This window comes from Glandiceps talaboti, chromosome 16 (genome assembly GCF_964340395.1).
Source record: "Glandiceps talaboti chromosome 16, keGlaTala1.1, whole genome shotgun sequence".
NCBI lineage: Eukaryota > Metazoa > Hemichordata > Enteropneusta > Spengelidae > Glandiceps > Glandiceps talaboti.
Genome location: NC_135564.1, coordinates 12,457,439 through 12,475,390, shown reverse-complemented (window position 1 = coordinate 12,475,390; position 17,952 = coordinate 12,457,439). Strand labels below are relative to the sequence as shown.

At 34.1% G+C, this 17,952-nt stretch overlaps 1 protein-coding gene across 1 annotated transcript in view; it reads left to right on the top strand.

Moving 5' to 3' along the window:
• LOC144447118 (uncharacterized) overlaps nt 1-17,952 on the top strand; it is a 47,959-nt gene that overhangs the window by 10,353 nt on the left and 19,654 nt on the right. The window contains exons 12-34 of the mRNA XM_078137024.1: nt 1,111-1,248; nt 1,852-2,001; nt 3,156-3,341; nt 4,200-4,351; nt 4,996-5,163; nt 5,506-5,679; nt 5,866-6,352; nt 6,563-6,757; nt 7,179-7,298; nt 8,271-8,488; nt 8,799-8,883; nt 9,515-9,709; nt 9,934-10,035; nt 10,326-10,577; nt 11,032-11,187; nt 11,570-11,778; nt 12,703-12,895; nt 13,437-13,574; nt 14,270-14,392; nt 14,940-15,065; nt 15,858-16,118; nt 16,836-16,964; nt 17,591-17,713. Of these exons, the coding sequence (XP_077993150.1) occupies nt 1,111-1,248; nt 1,852-2,001; nt 3,156-3,341; nt 4,200-4,351; nt 4,996-5,163; nt 5,506-5,679; nt 5,866-6,352; nt 6,563-6,757; nt 7,179-7,298; nt 8,271-8,488; nt 8,799-8,883; nt 9,515-9,709; nt 9,934-10,035; nt 10,326-10,577; nt 11,032-11,187; nt 11,570-11,778; nt 12,703-12,895; nt 13,437-13,574; nt 14,270-14,392; nt 14,940-15,065; nt 15,858-16,118; nt 16,836-16,964; nt 17,591-17,713 (4,080 nt within the window). The remainder of the gene's footprint in view (nt 1-1,110; nt 1,249-1,851; nt 2,002-3,155; nt 3,342-4,199; nt 4,352-4,995; nt 5,164-5,505; nt 5,680-5,865; nt 6,353-6,562; nt 6,758-7,178; nt 7,299-8,270; nt 8,489-8,798; nt 8,884-9,514; nt 9,710-9,933; nt 10,036-10,325; nt 10,578-11,031; nt 11,188-11,569; nt 11,779-12,702; nt 12,896-13,436; nt 13,575-14,269; nt 14,393-14,939; nt 15,066-15,857; nt 16,119-16,835; nt 16,965-17,590; nt 17,714-17,952) is intronic.

Below are 17,952 nucleotides of genomic sequence, written 5' to 3'. Positions count from 1 at the left end.
AGTACAGGGGTCGTATTAAACTTTAAACTGTCTGTGATGGCGCCCTGATAGTCAACGCTGTACTGCAGATTGTACTGTGTTTACAATGGTACATGCACTTTTTAGTGTATTACATTACAATGAGACTAAACGTTTACAATATTGTAAAGAAATCTTCATGCTCATTAGAATAACTATCTATAATAATCAATTCTAATTATAGCATAATAGTGATGTTCAATTATTGATATACATATCAGCTGTAAAGTTCGTCGTATATTTTAACATTTTGATGAAATTATTTAGAAGATTTTATGCAATTAGTTTTGTGAAAAATATACCTATATAGCTAAAATGATGTAGGCTTGGTGTTTCACTCATGGGACATTACGTTTTTGACACAGCGCTAGATATATTTCAACATAGACTAACAATAACAGATCTAGAGACACAATAAACACAGCAGGATCCTTTGCCCAATCACAATGAATACTGATAAGCATTGCCATTCTTTTACACCGCAGTAAAAACAGGCTTCTAATGAAAACATTACACATGGACTTGATGATTTTAATGGCTGCAATTGTTTATTTTGTAACTGATAATCAACATTTCAACTTCACTACTTCTACATCCACACTGTGCACCACACCTATGTGGTAATTTCTTTTGCATTAAAAGTAGTCTGGGGTGTGTATTGAATGTCATGTTACATGAGTGAAACACCAAGCCTACTATACATCGTTTTAGCTGTAATAGTATTATTTTTGTAACAGTGGAGGATTCGATACCGTTGAATTTCACGGTAAACTATATACTTTACAAACGTTCTACTAGGCTTGAAGAAAAGATGTTACAACATTCATTGTAGCAGATCTACGAGCCTTGAAGAACAGACATTACAACATTCATATAGTATTTCATTCTCATAAGACAAGAGTATACATTGTCTAACTGAAGAAATGAAATCAGTTAAACTGTGCGAGGGGATGTCTCCTAAGCGCCACCGTAAAGAGGCTAGAGGTTTTACGACATTGATAATACTTACGTAGGATTGATTCCACCTTCAGCGATATATCATTGTTCAGCTTAATGTTACCCAAGGTGCAATCTGTTTTATTCTAATCGTAGACGTTGATGAATGTGAAGATTTCGATGACTGTGACCATATCTGTACCAATGTCAACCGTACTGTAAATCCAGAGAATGGATATATATGTGAATGTAATGATGGCTATGAACTTCAGAATGATGACAAAACATGTGATGGTGAGTACTCGTGCGTCTTTTTTCTAAAACAGTTTGCAATATCAGAAATCTAAATAAAGTGAAAACATTGTATTGACAACTATTTTCCTCAGGTTGCGTATAAATGCTTTGTACGGTTTTCAAGAAAGTCACTATTTGCAACAATAAATATAGCCATACCTCTGACAATGAAACTGGTAGTAAGAAAGTCATTAGTGGCGATTAAGCGTTTCACAAACCTTGTATATGCTTACGATTTCCCTGAATTCCAATTGCTAATGTCTGAGTATAAATCAGATAGAGTTGTGGGATACCCAGCTTCCTATGCATTTACAAGTACTTCCTACAGTGCCTAGGCTACACCGTCAAATGCATTCAGCATGTCTTTGTTAAGTTTGGATAACAACGGTAACTTAAAGGGGATGTACATGTGATAAATGTTGGGAACTTCGATAAAGTGAAGTGGTAACCCCGGTAGATATTATCTACTTACCGTCCTTAGCAAAAACACTAACCCTGTAATCTTTTACCGTTGCGTTATCTTCCAATATACCTTTTGCAAATATAATCAAAATCATTTTCGCTGTGTTATATATCAAGTTACTAGTAACCTTTCTGACGTAGATACCGATGAATGTGCAAGAGGAACAGATGAATGTGAACATAATTGTCATAATACAGTTGGTGGTTATACATGTAGTTGTTATGATGGCTATGAACTTGAAGAAGAAGATGATGATGATGATGATGGTAGTGGTGGTAAAAACTGTACTGGTAAGTTATAATAACTCTTTATGTGTAGCTATGTACCAATTATGGTGGTAAAAACTGTACTGGTAAGTTATAATAACTCTTTATGTGTGGTAAAAACTGTATACTGGTAAGTTATAATAACTCTTTATGTGTAATTATGTACAATTATGGTGGTATAATCTGTACTGGTAAGTTATAATAACTCTTTATGTGTGGTAAAAACTGTACTGGTAAGTTATAATAACTCTTTATGTGTAATTATGTACCAATTATTGTGGTAAAACTGTACTGGTAAGTTATAATAATTCTTTATGTGTAATTATGTACAATTATTGTGGTATAAACTGTACTGGTAAGTTATAGTAACTTTATGTGTGGTAAAAAACTGTACTGGTAAGTTATAATAACTCTTTATGTGTAATTATGTACCAATTATGGTGGTAAAACTGTACTGGTAAGTTATAATAACTCTTTATGTGTGTGTGGTGAAAATTGTGTACTGGTAAGTTATAATAACTCTTTATGTGTAATTATGTACCAATTATGGTGGTAAAACTGTACTGGTAAGTTATAATAACTCTTTATGTGTGTGTGGTGAAAATTGTGTACTGGTAAGTTATAATAACTCTTTATGTGTAATTATGTACCAATTATGGTGGTATAAACTGTACTGGTAAGTTATAAGAACTCTTTATGTGTGGTAAAAACTGTGTACTGGTAAGTTATAATAACTCTTTATGTGTAATTATGTACCAATTATGGTGGTAAAACTGTACTGGTAAGTTGTAATAACTGTAAATGTAACTTGTAAATGTTTATGTGATACTGTACAATGGTGAATTTTAAATGAACTTCAAGTTGAACTGGGTCAAGTGACAGTTCATAGTAAACTTCTACTTGAAAAGAAATAGACAAATCTTGATTTGAGTAATTAATGCATAGTTATAGTGAAGCAAGATAACTCTTTTATATTCAACATGCTTTGAAATTGAAGTCAAATGACTTGTAGGAGTATATGCGACATCCATCGAGTCAAACTGTATGTATGTGAAGCTCTATAAATGCAAATTGTAAGTATCATTTTTGTAATATCCACATGTGTTATTTTTCAAACCTTGTACTCTGCTAGACATAATCCAATTAATAATAATATTTCGCATTGTGTTATTTTTCAGACATCGATGAATGTGAAGGAGGTAGTGGTAGTAAAAGTAGGGAAGAAGATGAGGATGATGGTATTGATGACGATGATGAAAATGGTGATAATGATTGCCATGAGGATGCTATCTGTACTAACACACCTGGGAGTTATGAATGCACATGTAATGATGGTTACTATGGTGATGGGTACGACTGCAAAGGTAAGAATCTTATCAAAATAAGATGTAGAATGTTAATTTGGTCGAAAGTTTAAAATGCAAATATAATAGGGTTGATTAATCTCATTGAGGTATACCAAAGAAGTCTAGTTTAAAATTGATGGCGTGCGAATAAATGGAGAGGATAAGCGGGAGTAAAAATGAAAATCACTTAGTAATTAAGGAGTTCTCATAAAATTGTTTGAAATATTAAAATGGCAAAGTCGAGTTTATATGCTTTTTATTCAATTAAGTGAAAATACCTCAAGAAAACTTCATTTAAACTATTCTAGTATAATGGTAAAGTCCATGTATTCTCTCTATGACATAGAAATTTGTGTTCTGGCGTTGGTATAACTGGTGATCGCATAGTAGGGAGTTCCTGTACAATTTGTGATACGTATAATAAATTACGTCATTGGACTACAGTATATATACTAATGCTGGCTTGAGTTCAGTCAATTGCAAGTGATGATTAAGTATATCTTTTAATATAAGAGAAATCAATCATAAAACCTCCAAAACATAATTACATATCAACTCAACTTATGCCCATTTAACATGATGTTCAATTAGGAGAACGATCTGATGATATAGGCATGCTAATAGGATCTATTTTTTTGTTAGTTTTGTTGAAAAGAAGAAAAGTTTAACTAAAAACGAAATTGTGACAACTGATTGTGCCAATAGCCAGAACAGTTTGAAATTCATGAATAAGTAGAAATGTTTGTGAAGAATATGTCAGCTCGGTTAAATACAAACATATGATGGCTATAACATTATCCTTATATTCTAGTTTGATTATTAAAAAAATCACAGTAAAGGTAGCAGCATAATTTAATGCATTTCATTCTTACACAGAAATCATACTATTTTCATATGGCGTTGAGAATGGTGACACTAGATTGAGAGACCAGTATGATTCTAGACATCAATGGAATGATGTGATCTCAGAAACTATACACCCACCAGCTGGTTTTCCTTTCTGGGGAACATTTTACTACAGCATCTATGTAAGTAGACTGGAGATTTTCTGATTCGCAGTTGTGAACGGACTATGAATTTAGATTTCTTATATCTGAAATCACGTCAAGAAATTTTAAGAACACAAAAGGCACGAAATCTTCACCGTGAACTTTGGAACAAGCAATGCCATTGCACTTATGAATATTCTCTAGTCTAGATTAATACCCATGTAAACAAAGATGTGAATCCGCCATTACCAAAAGAATGGCTATGCGACTAATAACACCGCACGCATTTATTCATTTATTTTCCATAGTACCTTTCAGTCTTAAGCTTTATTTCGTCAAATATGACACACCAGAGTTTATATTTAATCGAGGGAAGTGGATGACAAGGCATTAATTCTACTCCAGCCTCGATCAAAGACCAAAATGTATTAATATTTATACAAATGTACACCGTGGTCAATGTTCTATGAAAATAGACTACAACACAAACACTAAGTAACTATTGCACGACTTCACACATGTCTGATCAATTCATTGCTCTTTTATGACATGACTTACGTTGTATAGTGAGTAAAATAATCCCTCGTTTCATACATTTATACATTGCATATAACAAGGACACATATTTGACCCATTTAGTTCTAGGGTAAACAAGTCAGTAATCTTGTAATTTCATTTTCCAGTTCACAGACAATGGCCTGTTTGTATTCATGTATGAAAATGATGACAAGTATGCCTACCCAAACCCTTATCCAGAAGGTTTTACAACAAACCATGATGTCGCCATGGCAGCAATCTTCTGGGATGATGTAGATCTAAATGTACCTGATGCAGGAGAAGTCTACTATCAGGTATGTTGTAGTTGTAAAATGCAGATTGACAACGGCTGTATGTCCAGACTTCTGAAAATATCAAACGGCGTTTCATCAAGCACCTGATTTATCATGCATTGGATTTTATATAGTAAAAGTGGAAAATATGGGTTTAAATTACACTGCACTCTTCCTTAACTATTTTCCTGACAGTTAACTGATACCTGTTCTACTTATAAATATAGCATCTATAGCATCTCTCGTGGGTGGTAGGCTGGTATTTACAAACAACCACTTAATACAGAGTAAAACAAGTTACACTTATGGTTATATGTTATTGAAGTATATAGTCATGATGTTTTCTATCAATGTATATTCAAGGTATATGATAACACTAAGGGTGAATTGGATCCTGAAAAACAAGAAATCATTGATTCTGTGAATGAAAGAATTGAGGATCAGTATGAACCAGACTTAGAATTTGTAGCTAACTGGATTGCCATAGTAACATGGGAGTACGTCCCTTGCTTTTACGCAAAGTACACAAGGGAGACGGTGAGTGATATAAGTATCTTTATCATATATTTCCTTTCCAGGTCTTATTCTGATCGATAATTGGTTCTTTGACAATAAAACACTAACATCAGTAGGTAGCCAAATACATATTCCCAAACAGTGATCAATGAAAATGCATCTACTGCGTTTTTAACCGTGTCCTGATTTTCATTTAATTGCTTCCAGCCAAACACATTCCAAGGTGTCCTTGCTACAGATGGTAGATATGGATTTATTCTTGCGAACTATAAGGAAGATGAAATGTTGTGGAATACTGAAGCCCGAAATACTAACAATGCTATCATAGGTTATAATAGTGGTCAAGGGAACCAAGATGAAATTGAAAATGCTCATACAGAATTAAAAGACCGATACAGACCTGATCAGGAGAAGGGAAATACAAAACTTAAAGGACGCTGGATATTTAGAGTTGAGGACAACAATGAGGACACACATAATGTGAAACAGGAATGTTTAAATTGGTACAATCGACAACCTGACCCGTTTACATGGAATTGGGGATTGGGAATATGTCCATGTGCATTTAGTCAAGGGAAAAGTGACAATTCATTTGGAAGAGGATCTTCAGCTGATGAAGACATAGTTAATAATCTCCCACCAATGGCACGTTCACAGAATCGAGATTTGTTAGAACAAATTAATAACCTTGAAGGTAAGCATATATACAAAATCAATGATAACCTTACAGTGAAATTAATAGTTCACGTCATTTGAACATTTATGGAAACAAAATTGAATTATAAAAGTGATTCTGGAAGAATTTCAATAAAACTACACTGTAAAAGACCAACCATTCCTGACACAAGTATCACAAAGTATTTAACATATTAATGTTTCTGCTTTTCACTAAACATTTTTCCAGGTACGGCCTTTTGTCTACAAACAGCCTTCCCAAACTTGTTTGGTGCTGGTCAAAGGTGTTGTTACAGAGAAGATCATTCATTTATTGAAGGCTATTCTACTACCTGGGACAGTAGTTTTACAGAACGTCACCAATTTGTAGTAAGCTGGGGAGGATGGAATTCCTTTAATTGGTATGAATACATGAATTATCTAGGTAAGTGCATTGTATACAATAAAGTGGTATATGCAAAATGCAATATCATTTGCTTAATCCCAGTATTTACACTGTATTTCACAAAAGTGATTCATTACATACATTGGTGAAGTTTGCCAAAAAACCCAAGAATTAGAGGAATTGAGAAGAATTTCTAATTCAATTCAATTCAAAGCCCTGCCTCGTAAACACCAGAAATGTCTATTTGATTGACATCATTTTGGCGGTAAAACTTTAATTATGACTGTTAAGAAATATACATTCATGTATATAATCTGCTAGTAGAAGCAAAAGTATCCACGAGGTTCATCTTATAATATTGGTAACTGTGCACGTCGTTATGAATATGGCATAGCTTACTTTCGTGAAATTTTTATTATAGAGTAAATTATTCTAATGGAATCATTTTCTTTCTAATTAGATGAAGACTTGTATCCAAGATACTGGTGTTGCGAATTGTCTCAGGATCCAGAATTTTGTGATAAATATGAAGAAAAAAGACCTAGTGGTACTTGTTCCCGATATTTGCCTCCCACTACTGGTAAGATATTTGTATTCAATATTTGGAGTAACAAAAATGACTGTGTGAATAAGTCAATACAATAAGACCTAACAACTTTGCCAAATCATTCAGTTATTTGTACTTATGAGATAAACGAACAGTGAAAAATGTGTAAAAATGAAAGTGCTTATTCATATCAACAACAATGCAGCTACAGCGAGTGTATGGTGTGGCTGGCGACTCGAAAGACTGTTTGAATTAGGTGGCATTTTGTTTTACATCTCGAACAACGTTTTGTTTTACGAATTACAGAAACAAAATACAGACACTGATAGCGTGCACACACATGAAATGTTACATTTTATCTCACTGTGAACACTAATAAACAGTTTTGAATCTACATTATTTCATCCAACAGTACGTGAGGTTGATTTTGTTTAATAATGAGATAAAATATAATATTCCATATACTTGTGTGCTATCACTATCTGTATCTTTAAAATGTAATTTTAACAAAACACACTGTGCGCGTAATTGAAACTCTATAGTTACTCTGGTTTGGTAGTAGATATATAACCCATTACAAGTGATTATTCATTTGTAATTTGTTACGCGTTGCTGATTTAATGCTAAGATGCATTTTCTTTGTTTCTACATATTTGTTAATTATAAATAACAGCTTTCGTATTTTAATATTCTTTCTGTATAATTGGATCAGTAATATCTACTATTTGATTGGTTATCGAAATTTAGACATGACAAAATAAATCACAGTTGCAATGGTCGTTTTATACTTAACTCCCTTGCACAAACACCTATGGTCATACCTTTAAATTATTTTACGTTAATTTATTCATATTACCTGGACAACTTACATATACTTCGTTGGCAATGTGTCAGGCCATACGTCTATGATATGTTGATTTTTCAGTCATTCATTTAAACAAAAAATTAAGGGGGATGTTAAAATACATATTAATAACATCTACATTAATTATGTCTTTCCTATAGGTTGGATGTTTGGTGATCCCCATTTAGTGACATTAGATGGGGCCAATTATACATTCAATGGACTTGGTGAATATACTTTGGTTAATGTGACCCAGGAGTTCTTTCAGCTTCAAGGGCGTACTGACAGACCAGCTGAAGAAGTACAAACAGATGATGACGTGTTAGCAAATGCTACCATATTTGTTGCCTTTGCTGCCCAACAAGAAAACTCATCTTTGGTATGTTCAAGTTAACTAAGTTTTCACTGCTTACTAGTCAATATGAGGCATTTGTATTTGACAGTGTTTGCTGAAAGAATGGTGAATTTGAAAAACATCTCACTATCGTTTAGTGGAAAATCTTCCATGACTTTTTATGCACTTCAAGCTCATCGGATTTTCCAACAATCAATACAATTGCACTCAGTCTGGTATCCATGGATATGGCAAACCATATGTTGATGACATGTGCTAGTGCTTAAAACTAGTGAATACACACTTCTACGCATATAGAATAGATTGGACATGGATTTTTGTCTTACTTTAACAGGTCCAGATGACACTGAATGAAGAGAGAACAGATTATGAAATCCTTCTTGACGGAGAATACTTTGATAAGTCTATCCTTTCTTTAGGTACATTATTTGTATAAGTTGCCTTTTGCCAGCGCTATTACATGTTAGCAAGTTGCTAAAAGACATGTTTTTTTTCAGTAAGACGTATTGCTAAACGTTAGCAGGTAGTAGATCAGTATTGGTTTCAAAGCAATTTGGGCGTTTTGTCATTATGTTAAATATTTTTATGGAATATTAGATTTTATACGGATGCAGAACTCCTTTATCAACATATTGCACTTTCAAAAAATAAGGAAACATAATGCTCGTCTTGAGACTTTTGTCATTATGTTAAATGCTTTCACAACAAGGAGGTGTAATGAATTAACCATGTAATGACAAAGATCAAGTCATTTCCAATTGTAAATTTGTTGTAATTATTTTTTTTCAAAATCATGCAATTTAGCTATTTGTTGTTGTTGTTGTTGTTGTTGTTGTTGTTGTTGTTTTTAGATGAAAGTGGCCTCAATGATTAGATTAACATTCCCAACAAATACTTAGGCTAGGTATTTTACCAATATTATTTTTATTTTAAAAATGATTTCAGTCACATTTGCATATTATGTGAAAACCATTTTATGTTGTTAAAAGTTATGAGCACGATTATTTTGTTTTTCATACTCTACCTTGAATATGTATTCTCTCATTTCAGATCTTATAGCTTATAACACGACAGATCTAAAAATAGCAACCCACCCTGAAGTTGTCAATGGAACAGCAGTTCGTAATAGAACAGTGGCTACGTTTGCCTCTGGTATCTCAATCTCTGTTGGTGTTGTGGAAAATGTGTTAGATGTCGTGTTCAGTGCTCCTGAAGAGTTCAAAGGTCAAACAGTTGGTCTTCTTGGTAAGTTAAACAGCGCGTTAGAGGTTGTGATCAGTGCCTTACAAGAGTTCAAAGGTCAACTAGTTGCTGTATTTGGTGCGTGTTCTTGGATCTAAACATTGTGTTACTAATAAGTTGCACACTCGATGGAATTAGAACAGTTACCATATATTATGTAATTATAAAATGAATGCATACCAAATTGGTTCTAATGAGCAAATAACGATGTCTGTTTCTATGTTCAGGTGTCTGGGATGACGATCCAGACAACGATTTTCTAAGACGTAATGGTACACTACAAGACCCTTTACAGAATGAGAGGCATTACTTTGAATTTGGTGAAACGTGTAAGTATACTAGTTTGTTCTATTATGCAGGGGAATTTAGGGGATATTGGTAAATCTCCAATAATTTATTACATTGGTGTAATTTTGTGCATTATAAACAAAAGTGTCAAAAACAAACCGTTTTATCTGTCATCAGAAACAGCAAAACCAACAGCTTTTAAAGCTTGATCAACCCTCCCTTGATTATACTAGCAGCACTTGTTTTATCGAATTGTGCCGTGTCTACCAAGCCATATCAATGCATATTATACACAGCCTTATGACTACTTTCTGTACTTTATTTTATATAGGGAGAGTCTCAGAGGAAGAATCACTCTTCACGTATGAGGATGGAACTACATGGGAAGACTTCAATGATTTAGAATTTGTGCCATTGTTCACTGAAGACCTTGAAGAAGATGTACAACGAGTAGAACTTGCTGAAGAGACTTGTGGAGCTGATACAGAATGTTACTATGATGTTCTTGCTACTGGCAATGCAGCTTTGGGTACAGCTACCATGTCTACATCAGCAGCGTTTCAACAAGATGCTGACGACTTAGGTAAAGTAGTCAGGAATAGATACGGTTTCCTAAGAACATGTCTCATGACAATTATTTTAGTATTGTGACAGTAGATACAGATAATCGCGAGAATTTATAGAAATCTTGGGACAGAATATTGTTTAATTAGATGAATACTCGTATCACAAGGAATGATTGATTGCTCACGACCTTGTAACGTGTTTCTAACTTTGCATTATTCTTAGTGTTGGAATATCAACCAATTCCATACAAGATAAATATTTACACTTTTTTATAAGACAATAATAAGTTTAATATCTCACGTCATTTATTTCATTGCAGTGGTTGAATACCATATACCTTAATTTGAACTCCTTCTTTGCATTACTTAACAGCCACTTTCCCAACCAACATAACAGCAAACACAACAATCAATGCTACAGTATATTCCATATATTTTAATTTGAATTTATCATTTGCATTACTTCAACAGCTAATTTTCCACCCAACATAACAGCAAACACAGTCATCAATGCTACAGTAGGCGTGGAAGTAGTAGAATGTGTTATTGCTACAGACCCTAATGGTGATGAAGTCAAATACAGTCTACAGGAAGATGTACTTGGTGGGGATATATCCGTTGACAAAGGTTAGTTTTTAGTTTTTCATAATTGTTTTTGTGAATCAATATTGTTCATCATGCAAAGGCGTACGTTTGGGCAGATTATTGAGAAGCCCTTGCAACTCTATGTCATTTCTCGTCAATATCACAGGATGTGAACCCTTGGTTATTTCATAACATGCGCCAACTATTGCTCAGTGCAATGAAATTAAACTTAGGGTAAAAAACTGTCAATTTCTGTAGATTTTGTAAACATCCTGCAATATTATCGGTATTACATACCAATTTCCAAGTAAGATACTTCTGCTAAATTTACATTGTTATTTTACGGTAGTGAATATGTGTGAGAAAAATATAATGCAGATGACACAGAGGTGTACTTATCATAATGGTGAATTTGATATTTCAGATGGCTCATCACCATGTTATACCTATGGACGATTTGAATGGACACCAAAAGACACAAGTAAAGTGAAAGTGGCATACATTGCTTCAGACGATAAAGATGCTTCTACAACGTTTGTAGTTGTAGTAAGGTTGTGTGATTGCAAGAATAATGGTGTTTGTGATTTTATGGGTTCAACGAATGGAAGTGATGTTGTCAATGATAATTTCAAGGTTGGTCCTATATATCAGAACTTTCCTAAGATATTGCATGTCTATATTCTAACGTATTTAAATGTTCCTTTGTTGAACACTGTTGATCAAAGATGTATTGTTCACATAAAAGTGTTACATATGGCAATATCTGCATCACATTGGATGTATGTGAAATATTGTGTACCACCAAAAGCACATTGAAAGCTAACATTCCATTAGTATATTGTCAGTATGCAACGAACGATTCGCCTGATTGGTTACACGTAATCCCTATTTGCACGCAGGGCCTAGACTAACGTTTTCTGCATATAATATGATTTTCATGCAAATTTAAGAACAATCGTTTGTATTACGGTCTTGAATATCTAACACTCTTTTCATACTCTGATCATTATTTCAATGAGTGCTTAGATGTAGAGACGTGGCGACTTGCATTCTTAGTATTATGTAAACTAGGTCGATAGTTGTATAGAATTGATTCTCGACGCCAAAGATGTAGTTCGTAAGGATAAAGTTTTCTCTTTCTAAGTGACTACTTAGCTTTCATTCGAATTACTCAGACGTCATCAGCACAACGATGCGCAGCCACTATACTAGTGGAGTCACATGACAGTAGACTATTGCAGTAGGTTGAAGGTTATAAACGCATTGAAGGTTGAGGGAAGTACAGACAATGTTTTTGAATCTCAATGGAGCTACATATATATTATTCTTGTACAAGTATTTCTCTACATAGGACATTTTCTGAAGTTAGTGTAGTTAGAACGATAGTATATCCACAGTAATTCTTATAGCGCCACCATTTGTTCATGTGCTACTGTCCAATGACTTATGAACCATTGTACTTGTTTAATACAACGGAAATGTTATATTATATAACATTTGAACACCATCTGTATAAGTTGAAGATAGAAAATGTATTTCAATGAACATGTTATACAGGTTGTTCCATGTAACTGTGCCAATGGTTGGACTGGTGACTTCTGTGAAGTAGATTATGATGGATGTCAGGATGGACCTTGTTATCCAGGTGTACTTTGTTTTGATGTAGCAGCACCGCATGATGATTCTCATGATGAATTCAATTGTGGATCCTGTCCATCTGGACTGGAAGGCGATGGAATCAAATGTGCAGGTATGTACAATATTCTCCACACCTCATATAAACATGTTGTATCGTTTATGATATTAATTCATAAATAAAACTACCTTTTATACCAAATCTATTTCACATGAAATCAACTCTCAAGACACTCCGATCATCTGCGAAATGTCTATTGCATGAGCCCTTTTATAGACTGTGATGACGTGTGTTGTCCATGTTGTGTGTTGTGCATATATTGTTATGCATATTGCTCCGTCTGTGGAATACACTGCCAATGGAATTACGACCATAACCCACTGATAACGTCTAACAAACAATTTCAACCTACATCTATTCTCGAGAGCTTCTGACTGTATGGCGTCTCTGAACTATACGTCATACTTGAAACTGTAACTTATTAGTTTATTGACTACACCACATCATAATAAATATTAATGTCTAACAAATAATGACCGATAGTATTTCTTTTTTGTAGTAAGTGTTATTGCGGAAAAATATTTCCTTTCGAATGACCTTTGGGTGTACGCCTTCTATTTTTTGTTTATGAACTTGAACCTCTTCTTAAAAATAGATTTTGATGAATGCTTCGAAGGACGGGATTATTACAATGGAACGTTTTGTAATCAGGAATGTCATAACACGGTTGGTAGTTACATCTGTAGCTGTTATCCAGGTTACGAGATACAGCCTGATGGCAAAACATGTTTAGGTAAGAACAGTTTCAGAATGCAAAATTCTATATTTCAATATATTGTCAATCTTTTGAACGAAGATAGAAGCACTTTAAGCAATTTTATTAGATTAGAAAAAAAGAAAAAATTAAGCGTAGAAATTGAGACCTTTGCACAATATTGTTCAGACATGTAACTTGATACAAGTTCAACGGGCAATAGTGGATATACCAGATGTACAATCCTAGTGACTCATGACTCAAATCTTCGAAATAATAACAACATGCAAATGATAGATTTTAAAATTAAAGTACTGATATTCACGTGCATTAAATTAAATCAAATTAAATTAAATTAACGCCTAACTCGCTAGTCTCAGAAACCTATAACATTGCAAATAGGTGTTGTAAAGTGTACCAATTATAATCTGGTACACGATTGTTAGCTTTGTTGTAAAGAAAAACCCTCATGCGTTGACATGTATGTGTGCATATCTATGCGTTATTCTCTCAGCATACGTCGACACACATAATTAAAAACCGACCTTTCATACTTAAATCATGCATAGCAGAAATTAAACGTGTAAGTTTATCATTTTATTCTGGGTAAAAACATCATCTCCCAATAGCTTTTAGATCTAAATCAGAATGATAGACTGTATGTGATAGTATGCTTCGACTACTGATAACTAGAGTTCTCTACAGCTCACCTGACCCGTCTTTTAAATTTGCAGATGTTGATGAATGTGACCGAGCCATTCACCTCTGTGATAATGCTGCTACTTGTACAAACACAATTGGTAGTTATAATTGTACTTGTAATGCTGGATATAAAGGAGATGGTTTTAGCTGTACAAGTGAGTATATCATAATTGCAATAGATAGTTATAATTGTACATGTAATGCTGAATATAGAGGAGATGGTTTTAGCTGTACAAGTGAGTATATCATAATTACAATAGATTATTGTACATGTAATGCTGGATATAGTGGATCTTTTTTTAGCTGTACAAGCGATAATTTTAGAATTACGAGGATAAAAACTCATATCAGTCATAGGGACAAAGTCGAAGAAGACGTACCATACAAGGAGATTGGACTCTGATGGGATTTTATCAAACCTTTAGTATAGCTGCTTGGTCAAAGTATGTTAAATCAATCTAACAAATCTGGTGAGGAAAGAACGAGTGTGTATCAATCACAACAAAAAGCAATGTCAAAAGGAGAGTTAGAACTATGTCTGAAATGCAGTACAGTTTTCCCCATCAGGCCTGAATTTATTATTTTTTAATTAGTACTTTCTCCTCAATTCATTTACCACAATTTCTCCTGGACATTTAAAATGTTAATCACCCCATTAAAAGAAAGATATATGTATGAAGTTACACTTTTTGATTTTCACAGACATTAATGAATGTGATGAAGAAAAGCCATGTGATACCAGAGCTGATTGTACAGACACCATAGGATCCTATACTTGTAAATGTCATGATGGATATGAAGGAACTGGTCTCAAAGGAGAATGTCAAGGTAAGAGACTAGTCTCTATACTCATGGTTTGAGTATGTCTTTGAATAGGGCGTTCACAAGGTTGTAAGCCAAAGGCCTCTTTACGGCAGCACAAATACGTGCTCTGTCTTGCGATAATTGGACATTCAAAGATGCGAAGAATGCTATCTACTAGTATTATCAGCATAACAACCAGTGGTACTAATGTTTATATTTTTGAAATGTGAAGCGGACATCAATATTGATGTTTTATGTATGGTGAATCTTCTATACGATTGAAGATACATTGATAACCTGTGTTGGTTAAATGTTGTACACTTATTGCCTGGCCTTATTCGGGCACTAGCAGACTTCTATTACACCCAAAGACTGTTGTGTAGAAACTATTAATAGTTGTTACTTAAGATGACGATGGGTAATGTGACGTCTAATAGCGTTAGAACAAGGCCAGGCAGTAAGTGTTTTAGAACACTTCAAATTCTCAGGCACATATTTTTCCAATAGTCAAAGCATATCAATTGTATGGCTCCCGTGATACATGAACAGTGTCCAATGGAAAGTACAATACGAATAGTGCCCTGCTTAATGTAAATTGAGGTCACTATGGATCACTAGTTCATACCACGTGGCACGATCTAAGCCAATCATTGAAGGTTGATGTGTTATAATTATCTATATTCCGATATTAACATTATAAGTGGTGTTATACCACTTTGACTCTCACTGTAAGGTTTATTCTGTTACATGGTCTTTTAACTAAAGAATTCATATGTTCATATAAATCGTCTGGCTAATCAGTATCTTTATTTATAGATATCGACGAATGTGTTCGTAATCTTCATGATTGCCTTGACATATTGGGGATGTGTGAGAACACACTAGGATCATACAGATGTACGTGTATTGATGGATATGAAGGAGATGGTAAAACAACATGTGAAGATGTAAATGAGTGCGATGAAACTAACAGTTACCCCAACGACTGTCATAGAGATGCAGACTGTGCAAACACAATTGGTAGCTATCAATGCCAATGTAAAGATGGATTTGTAGGGAATGGAGTGGACTGTGTTGGTAAGTAGCACTTCATAAAATATGGTTTAAAATTCCATCACAGCCATGCTATATGGAATGATGTGATGCCATAAAAATATCATAATTACTATATAATATGTTCATGTAAATATACATAACAGAGTATCCATTTCAATTAATACATGCAGTGTTTACTATGTAGCATCTAAGGAAAACAAATAGGTTGTGTTTGACACCACGAATATATTGTATATGCATAAATGACATTAATGTTATCAAATGGGTTATTTCATACTGATTGGGGCCTCACAAAAAAAGTGTGGTTCCGGTTTTACGCCCAATTTTAGAATAGGTTGGGATGGTAGTTTTTTATTTCATTCCTTTAAATATATATATATATATATATATATATATATATATATATATATATATATATATCATACGTGAGTTACTAGTTCAGGTAGTTATATTTTCCGTTGTTTTCCATATGGTCTGTGTGCTATTGGTTTCTTCTCATCAGATCTACAGCCATTACAGATTGGAAGAACAGTTTTATATTGTCTTTTTAAGTTGATGTCAGTCTCCGCATCCGCTATTTCTTGCGAGACTTCCCAGTGTTCGCGTCTTTGTTATTCTTTTCTCGAATACGTAAAAAAAGTTTTTGGTCAGCAGTGAAAAACTAGGTGGGGGTCGGGTAACCGGAACCAAACAATGTTTTAGGCCTTGGTTGATATAAAAGTTGTGTTTTCATTATAGACACTGATGAGTGTGCAACTGGTGTACATACCTGTGATGTGAATGCTGCATGTCTTAATACACCAGGATCATACAGTTGTGTTTGTAATACTGGATATCAAGGGGATGGGCATGAAGGTGACTGTGAAGGTAAGTTTAGTCATATGATAATAAACGCATTTGAACATTGGTTCGGTACTGCATTGGCAATTGTCAAACTTTTAATACCGTGCAGATGTTTCTTGGAATGGCAAAAAATGCATATTACATCAGAGTGACGGCTACACTACTGAGGGCATGCTGGATACTTGTCCATGACATGAATGTGCAACATCTCGGTACAACTCGTATATTTAAAGCAACTTCAAATCGCCAGACTGATATGTGTTTCTATATTCATCGCTTCCTTCTCAGTTTGATAGAGTTAGTTTTCACTGTACTAGTCTAGTTTTAGAGTGCTACTTATTCAGTTAAGATCAGGGAATAACTTTACACTTATACACACGACTAAGTCATTTTCTTGATAGTATTTTATTTGAAATACTGCATTTAAGTAGCTCCAATTAATTGGGTGTATAAGGCACAGTCATCGACAATTTCGATTCTTGTTAAATCAATTCAATTGCTACATTAGATTGAATTCTTAGGATATTATTAAGTAAACTTACAATTTAGAAAATAAAGCTTTAACCTTATGTTGTAAAGATGTTAAAAGTTTTATATTCTTTGCTTATGCCCGGTTTGCCTTATCCACCTATTTTGCTTCTGTTTTCCAGATATCGATGAATGCAGTGACGAAACCCACCGATGTGACAGATATGCTAGTTGCAAAAATCTTGACGGTTCCTACACGTGTGAATGTGATGAAGGCTTCACAGGAAACGGATTATCATGTACAGGTAAATATGTCAGCTATGGCATGCATAATGTATGTAGAAAATGCATTATAGTAACTGCAACAGTAGTCCAATTTAAGAACGCTCATCTTGGGGTCCCACACCACGAAAGTAACGAGAAACAAACTTTGTTGCGACCATTAATATACATGATTTACGGAAGAATGCTCCACATTTGAAGGAAATACAGTCGTTATGCAAATAATCCAAATTTTACATGATGTTCGGAACTTGGGTGGTGA